At 53.7% G+C, this 8361-nt stretch overlaps 1 protein-coding gene across 1 annotated transcript; it reads left to right on the top strand.

Moving 5' to 3' along the window:
• The first annotated feature begins 1669 nt into the window (after window positions 1–1669).
• Window positions 1670–3717, top strand: CSF2 (colony stimulating factor 2). The gene is made up of 4 exons (XM_008067672.1): window positions 1670–1838; window positions 1941–1982; window positions 2690–2815; window positions 3600–3717. Exons 1-4 carry the CDS (start codon window positions 1680–1682, stop codon window positions 3705–3707), a joined length of 435 nt encoding a protein of 144 aa, XP_008065863.1. The 5' UTR covers window positions 1670–1679; the 3' UTR covers window positions 3708–3717.
• The last annotated feature ends 4644 nt before the right edge of the window (window positions 3718–8361 follow it).

Here is an 8361-nt window from a genome sequence, read left to right as displayed (position 1 = left end):
CTGACAGGCCCCCACTTCTCCTCCTCTGGTAGAGTCTGGAGGACTACGGTTCGGCTTCCCACTCAAGGACAGCAAAACTCCCATGATACATTGAAACTTGCCAGGGTTGCAGACTCAGACCATGGTGCTCAAGCCATGAGTTCTACCTGCTCTCTGGATGCTAGCTCACATGAAACCAGCAGAATGTTCTTGCTTGTGTCCGATCCCACTGGCCTAGGCTGAATCAGCCTGTGGGTTCCAGAAACATCTCACTGCAGGTGACGAGCTTCTTGGGTAACAGAGGGGCACATTCAGAGGCCTGGGGCCCTTCGTAAAGCAGGAATCAGGGCTCACACAGAGGCGCCCTCATGTCAAACATCCTTGCCTCCAAGACACACCCATAAGTGCAGACACTCCCACATCCAATCCCACCAGCACATACATGCTCAGAAATGGACATGTGTAGGCCCTCGCTCCTTCGGCCATGAAACTCCAGGTATGGGCAGCTTGAGCCAGATCCCTTGTGCAAACACAAACTCACGCTGTCTTCTCTAAACTCCATTGTGAAAACCAAACACTCGTCAGCCTCTCAAGAGCCTGTAGCTTTTCCAGAAGCAGTTCCTACTTCCACAGAGAGGCCCTTCCACAGAGGGGTGGGGAGGGGTGGGGCAGGAGGAGGAGAGGAAGGGGGAAAGGAAAGAGAGCCATGTAGGAAATTAAGTCTGGAAGACCTTGCTTGAGAAGCCGTTGTCCCTTGTCCCTGGTATGGGTACAGCCACAATGCTGCAGCCAGCCCCAGAAACTCCTGGTGACTTCTCGGAGCTACAGGTAGAAGCGTACAGCCTACCTCAGAGGGCAGCCTGCCCTGCGGAGGGAGGCAAGGCCCATATAACTAGGGAAAAGGGTCACTTAGCAAGGTGGCACCAGAGTCAGGAGTCAAACTTAGGGGGCCCAACTTGGCCCAGCTGAGAGCCCCGACCCACTTCTGAAGCCTGATGATATGTGTGTGGTCCTCATTCCCTCTGCTCACAGGGGTAGGGGCCCCTGACTAGGCTGAGCTTGCCAACTGTTCTGGGTCCTCGGTAGAAGCTCTCAAGAACCAACGTAAGACTGTGCCATTGGCTGGACTCTGCCTAAGTGGACAGTAGAACAGGTCTGTGAGTACTCCCTTCACACTCAAGTCTCTCACAGTGGCCAGGGGAGAGGACTCTGGGAGGAGAAGTGGAAGGCTGGAGTCGGAAAGAGGCAGGGTGGGCACAGGCATGTCCAAAGGCCTCCAAGGATAGAAGGCAGGATGGGGAGCCTGGGAGTAGGAGGCTCACCTACTATCTCCCAAGCCCCACTCTGGCCATTCCAGGCCAGGAAGTCCAAGCTGTGTCAGAGGTCCCTCCGAGGGAAGTGGCAGTCTAGCGTCCATTTGGACTGCCCAGGGAAGGCTGGAGAGCACTCAAGGAGGTGGGCGGGTGGGTTGTTGGTTCTTGGAAAGGTTTATTAATGAAAACCCCTGAGCCTGACCACCTGGGGGAAAGGCTCACCGTTCCCATGTGCAGCTGATAAGGGCCAGGAGATTCCACAGTTCAGGTAGTTCCCCCGCCTCCCTGGCGTTTTGTGGTCACCATTAATCATTTCCTCTGTGTATTTAAGAGCTCTTTTGCCAGTGAGCCCAGTACATAGAGAGAAAGGCTAAAGTTCTCAGGAGGATGTGGCTGAAGAACCTGCTTCTCCTAGGCATTGTGGTCTGCAGCATCTCTGCACCCACCCGCCCGCCCAGCCCTGTCACCCGGCCCTGGAGGCATGTGAATGCCATCAAGGAGACCCAGATCCTCCTGAACCAAAGTAATGACACTGTTGCTGAGTTGGTAAGTGACAGGGAGAGCGCAGGCTCCTGCCTGGGCCACCCTGCTGGCCCTGGACTGGCCCTGCCGGACCCCTTGATAACATGACATTTTCTTTTTTTACAGAATGAAACAGTAGAAGTCGTCTCTGAGAATTTTGACCCCCAGGTGAGACACTTCTTTCTGACGTAGCTTTCCAGGACCCTCTGCTCTGGCGTGGGGCTGCGGATGCCATTTCAAATGGCCCCTCATAGGGTTGTCCACTTTCTCTCCAGGCAGCTGGCTGCCGAGGGGCAGCAACTGGGTGCTCAAGAGGCCGCTAGACTTGCCCCCGTGGCAGTCACAAGAGCTCCTTTATCTGCTGAGCAGCCATGGGCAGACCTAGCATTCAAGGGCCAGGGGTTACCAGAGGACAGGTGGTGAAGTGGGGGTCACTTCACGAGACAGGGACCGTAGGTTTGGGGCACTCGCTGTGCCTTGAGACCGAGCCCTGTGAGCGCGGTGCTGACTACAGAGGGCACAGAGGAGTTTCAGAAACAACCCTCACTCGAGAGCAGGTCCAGATCATGCCCCGCCCCGCCATGCCCCGCCCCCTTCCCCCTGAATGGTTGCGTGAGAATGACCTCCTTCCGCGGGGTTGGGACCCTCTTGAGGCACCAGCTGAGGGGTGGCCTGAGCTAGGCAGTGAGGAGAGCAGGCCTGCCGTGGACACAACTGTGTCTCTGACTGAACCCAGCTTGAGAATCTGGTTGTGCCCCTCCCAAGCCTACTTCTGGGGGACGGGGATGGGAACCAGAAGGAGTGATGGGGAGGGTATCTTGTGCCCACCGAGGGCACTTGGTCACTGCTCACCGAGAAACGGATGTGTTCCACAGGAGCCAACATGCCTGCAGACCCGCCTGGAGCTGTACAAGCAGGGCCTGCAGGGGAGTCTAGCCAGGCTCAAGGGCCCCTTGACCATGATGGCCAGCCACTACAAGCAGTACTGTCCCCCAACCCCGGTGAGTCCTACATCTGGGCCCTCAGCAGGAGGGTGGGGATTGGGTGGGGACAGACCTCTGGCTGTGGCTATCCAGGACCCCAAAGGGTTTTTGTGTCAACAGATGTGTAATGATTAGCACATCCAGAGAGGAAGCAGCCCGCCCTTTTTCATCCCCAGGAGCTAAAGCCATGGAGCTCTGCAACCCACGATGCTCCCTATCCTTGGTTTTATTGTCATTATCATGAATGAGGTCAGAGGCAAGGCAAACCCAAGAAAACTCAGGGCCTGCCCAAGGTCCAGAGGTAGTGTCAGAGCCCAAGTGCCACCTCCCGATAGGATTTTCCCCTGGCCCTATGAGAGGTACATGGATTGCATGGAAGCAAGGAAGGAGGCCTACCTGGAATGGAAAAGGGTGCCAGACATTCCTTCCTATGAGAAGGGAGTGAGGTGGTGGCCTGGACTCCTGCTTCTTCTGGGTGTCTGGAGATGGCCTCAGCCCAACTGCTCTGCCCTGGCTAGGGACCATTAGAAGGACAGAGTCTGACCACCCAGAAGACTGTCCTTAGGCTGGCACTTTGTCAGGCCCTCGGCCCCAGCTGTGGCTGGCAAAGCTGTGCACCCCTGAGGTAATACACGGGTGGTGGCAGTGTCACCTGATCCAGGTCAGTGGGCGGGCCCTGGAAAGGGCCTTCTGGACTCTGAGTTCTAAGAGGCAGGGCAGAAACATGCTGGTGCTTCCCCCATGCTACCTACTCGTCTGGACTCAAGTGTTTTTTCTTTTTCTTTCTTTTTTTTTTTTAAAGGAAACTTCCTGTGCAACCCAGATTATCACCTTCAAAAGTTTCAAAGAGAACCTGAAGAAATTTCTGTTTGACATCCCCTTTGACTGCTGGGAGCCCAGCCAGGAGTGAGGCAGGCCAGCTCCAAAGCTTACCTCACAGGTTGCTGCTGTCTCATGAAACGAGAGCCAGAAACTCAGGATCTTCATCTTAGAGGGACCAAAGCGTGGGCCACAGCCACGGTGGGGGTGGCATGGGCAGGCCCTGGGCCATACTGGTGGTAGATAAATGGGGGATGTTTTATACTGGCAGAGATCGGTCATATTTATTTATATATTTATATTTTTAAAATATTTATTTATTTATTTATTTAAACTCATACTCTGTATTTATTCAAGATGTCTTACCATAATAATAAATTATTAAAAGTCTTCTTGTATTTGCAGTTTTCTGGTTTGTTTTCAACCATGAGCCAATGCTGGTGGTGCCCCCACCTCCCCACGGGGCAGAAAAGGAGAGAAGCTGGGAGGTGGGGAAGGGGCCGGAGGCCTGCTAGGGGTTGGGCGCTGTCTGAGGGGCGACACTGTGACAGCAGAGGGGAGGCGAGAGCTGGGCCTGGGTATTCTGCCCCCCTCGGCATGCTTCCTTGGATGCTCCCACTCCAGAGAAAGGTTCTCAGGTGCACCTGGGTGTCCCAGTGACCAGCCCAGGGGAAGCTTGGCCGAGAGCAGGGACATCCTCTTTTGGGGTTGGCTGGTCACTGACTTAACAAGCCTGCCTTGGCATCAGGCAAAACTCCTGTGCCCGTTGGAGGCCCTGGCCCCCAGGTCCCATGCCCTGCCCCTCACACTCAGGGCTTCAACCACTCCTAAGGGAAATCAGCACATAGACCAACTGTTCAGTGAAAAAGAAACCAGACCACAGGGGTCAGAGCTCAGCATATTTACCAACCTTTCCTCAAAATAGATGATCTTAATCTCTGAGAGTCAAAATGTAAGTTCATAATTTGTTGGTACATAGCTCTGGTGTAGCATTTTCGGGAACTTGCTTTTATTTTTACATGAAGTTTGAAATCCAAACAGGCACTTTCCCCTAAAATCCATGGTCTTCAGGCTGAGAAAAAAGCAACTCTCCTCCTTCTCCTTGCTTTGACAGCCTTGTTTCTGAACCTGTTCCTGTGTGTCCCTAGCAGGGCTCTGAGGAAGTGGATATATCCATACGTCTTAAGTGGGCAGCAGGGCCAGCCTTCTCCTTGACAGGTGGGCCTGGGAGAGCGGACTTGATGGGGCTTTAGTCCTGCCTGGCACTCTCCAAAGCTATGCACCCACCCCCCACTTGCGGTCTGCTCCACCCAGCACCTGTGGACAGCCCCATTTCTGGCCAGAGACCCACACTCAACCAGAAAGGTCATGACTTTGGATATGATTGCAAGTAAAAAGGCTTGGACCAAACCTGAATTTCAGCAAAGACAAGAATCCATGAGGTGTGCTGTGGTCGTCGAAAATGCATGAAAAGCACATCTGGCCCAGTGATAAGGTCCTCTCTGTCTTCCTCATAAGTCTGTGATGACTGATAAGAGGTTTAGCATTTCCTTAGACTCACATATATAGGTACCCCTCTCCACAGAATGCTGCCAAGCCCGAGGCTCGGATCAGCTTGGAGCCGCCTTCGAGTAATACCATGTACCTGTATGTGCTCCTGGCATGTGTGCTCTGGGGGTCAGAAAGCCATTCTGTCCCAATTAAGGTAGCCATGGTGTCTCCCCACGAAAATCACACAGCAATCTGTGCTGAGATTCAGAAGGAACTTTCGGCTGACAACAATACGTACCAGGTAAGCCTGGGTCTTCATCAAATGTTATTTTGCTCTCAGTGGCCCTTGGTGTTCCTGACTGACTTTTCTTTCCTCCCAGGGTTCTTTCAACAGGCCCCAGAACACCAGTGAGGTAAGAAACGGCTACCCTTTGAACTTTCTGGACCACACTTGACTGGGGAGAGAGGGATCACCCCAGACAGAGCCTAGGGAAGAGATAAGAACAAAGGACATCGGCGTGAGAAATCTGAGAGTTTGAGGATGGAGCTTCCATCTTAGCCAATAGATGAACCAGAGGCCAGGTCCCAGGTTTTGCCAGGCTCTCTGGCCACCAACCAAGTGCAACTCTGGGCCCAGGAGACCCCCAACTGCCTCCACTGCAGGGCTTGCAAAGGCCCACAGATATCCTGTGGGAGAATCAGGGAATAGCCTGAGCTCGGGCTCAGGGCTCTGTCTAGCCAGGGTGACCGGCAGTGGAGGAGGCTGGGGTCAGCTGGTGCTCGCTGTGCACGACCACCATCTTGTTTCAGGAGCTTTGCTATGGGGAGTTTACAAAGAACTTCACCTCCACCCTGAAGGATCTTGTTACCAAATACAACAAGCGGGACCATCACATAACAAAGATTTATAAGGATATGGAAGAACTCACCAGAATCTGCCCAAAGCTGAAAGTAAGTTGCCATTTGCTCTTAGGGAAACCTGAGACATAATTTCCCTGCGTCACAGTCAGGGGCCCGGCGGGGCAAAGGGCTTCTTATGGGCCATACTTGCTACCTGTAAGGCCTTTGGTGCTATTCTTGGCCACACAGGTGACTGTTCTCTGGAACTGTCTCCAACCCAAAAGAAGTCCACTCACTGACAGGGGTGGCAGGTGGGGAGTAGAAGGCTGGGTGTGAGGGAACAGATTCAGGAGTCCTGGGGATTTCTGCTTGAGCTCTTTGCCAAGCTCCTGTGCACAGGGGTCAGTGTGGGGGGAGGTCTGAGAAAGGTCAGGGCAGGGCTGCTCACAGACTCAGCCTGGGGTGGAAGGGTCCTCTCTGTGATGAAACTGGTTGGGCAGCCAGTTCAAGCTTGCTCCAGTTTGCCCAGTCCTTGGGACCTCTTCTGGACTGATGAACACCGTTGGAGCCCATGATGGGGGGGTGGGCAGCAGTTTGGGGGGGCAATGTCTGGGGAAATGACAGCTGCTCTTTTTGCCCACTGATTGCACAGTCCCCGGTGTACTCTTCCCACCCCACTGGTCCTCATGTCCCTCTCCTGGACAGCTTGGGACCTGCCTATGCCCTTGGCCTCAAGACTTTGGATGGTCCTTAGACTCTGGGCCCTACTATCACCATGCAGCTCCCAGTTTTCTTCCCTCAGACAGCATAGGAGAGACTGTGGTGTTACCTCCTAGGGGCAGTGGGCTTATAAGACCCTTGTGGCTGGAAGGACAAGAGTTTGCTTTTATTTATTCATTTTTTTTCCTGCTAGGAGGATGACTTAAACATGTATTTCTTGTTTAGCCAACAGACCCACCCAAGAACTGTACTATTGAGCAAAGTGATTTCTCCAAGTTCAAGGAAGCCTTGCAGAGTGTTATCATATCCATAGAAGGATGGAAATCGTGTAAGAAGATCAAGGGCAGCCTCCAGGACCCCGTCCTCTTAAGGGGTTAGAGCTGCAGGAAATGGGATTGGAGGAGCCTCGGGAACAATTTGCTGTGGGGTGGGGTGGGACTTTGCTGGTCCTGGGCCAGCAGACAAAGCTGTGGTGGGTAATGGGGGTGGTAGAGCTTGAGGACAAAATTCTGTAGCTGACACATCTGCACCTGCTGCTTCAATAAAGCTCAGGGAGTGGAAATGCTGTGAGTGAGAGTCGTGGCAGGGGCCAGCCTTGCTGGGGCCCTGTTTGACTTGAAGGGGTGGGGGTGATGGCTTCATTGCTGGGCTTCTGACCCACAGGTCCAAGGGTCTCTCAGGAGAAGCCTCCGGCCCCAGATAGGGCAAGTGGGAGCCCCGCCTCCTCTGAACCTCCGCTGCATTTCCAGTACCAGTGGGCACACAGTGGGAGTGTCATCAGCTTGTTGTGACCCCCTTCTCCCTGTGTCCTTCAGAACTCAGATCTCAGATCCTTTCCCATGCCCCCTGCCCTGGCCTCAGTCAGCACCTGTCCACCTCCAGATCTAACACCCAAGGCTTGAGCCTCAAAGCACCCTCCTTTGTTCTCCACTACAGTTTCTGGAAGCGCTGTCTAATCCATTCTGCCCCACCCCCTCAGGCCCAATGTGGTGCCACAGAAAGGTCAGCCCTGGTAAATGATTCAGAGGACAGGGTGCTTTCTGGCTATCTGTGGGAGACTGGGCACAATGTGGGACCTGGACACAAGGGGGGTCCCACAGAGGCCAAGGACATCTCCAAGTTATCTGACCTTACAGCAAGGCCCTATCCCAGTGCAAAGCCCCTTTCAACACCCTCCTGTGTCTCCATGGCATGACAGCCCCCACCCTGACTATAGCTCCCTCACACCTTGAGCACTGGACCCTGTTTGGGGTGAATCTCTCAGTTGCTTGGGCACTAAAGGGCTGCCACACAGGACCACCCAGCTCTGGTCCCCTACTCTCCATTCTAGCTCTAATTCTATTCATTTGAGAAATTTATTGGAGGTGACTGGGATGACTCCACAATTCAAATAGCTTCACACAATCCAAACCTTTCAAACCATGAGCTTCTTCATCCAACCAGGACAAATGGAGATCTGTTTGTTCTGGAATACAACTAGGTATCAAGCTACAATAACAACTTGGCCCAGGCCAGACCTGGGGGAGTCTGCAACATCTGCCATTGACAGACCTTTCCCAGCTGTAAAGCTTGGGACTAGACTTGCAGCCACACAGGCTAACTGCAGACCTGCCCACTCCATTCCTTGCCCTAGGATCCCTAGGCCACTACTGCTTATCTCTACCTTGAGGGGACATAGCAGGTGTGTGCCTGAG

Source organism: Carlito syrichta, unplaced genomic scaffold, assembly GCF_000164805.1.
Source record: "Carlito syrichta isolate Samal-C Ts95f unplaced genomic scaffold, Tarsius_syrichta-2.0.1 Scaffold309733, whole genome shotgun sequence".
Lineage (NCBI taxonomy): Eukaryota > Metazoa > Chordata > Mammalia > Primates > Tarsiidae > Carlito > Carlito syrichta.
This window is presented reverse-complemented; position numbering and strand designations above follow the sequence as displayed.

Bases quoted from the DNA above. Each gene is read 5' to 3' on its own strand.
- CSF2 (XM_008067672.1), top strand. From the start codon at position 1,680: ATGTGGCTGAAGAACCTGCTTCTCCTAGGCATTGTGGTCTGCAGCATC. The intron at 1,983-2,689 runs GTGAGACACTTC...TGTGTTCCACAG, and splicing joins CTGAGAATTTTGACCCCCAG to GAGCCAACATGCCTGCAGAC. The intron at 2,816-3,599 runs GTGAGTCCTACA...TTTTTTTTAAAG, and splicing joins AGTACTGTCCCCCAACCCCG to GAAACTTCCTGTGCAACCCA.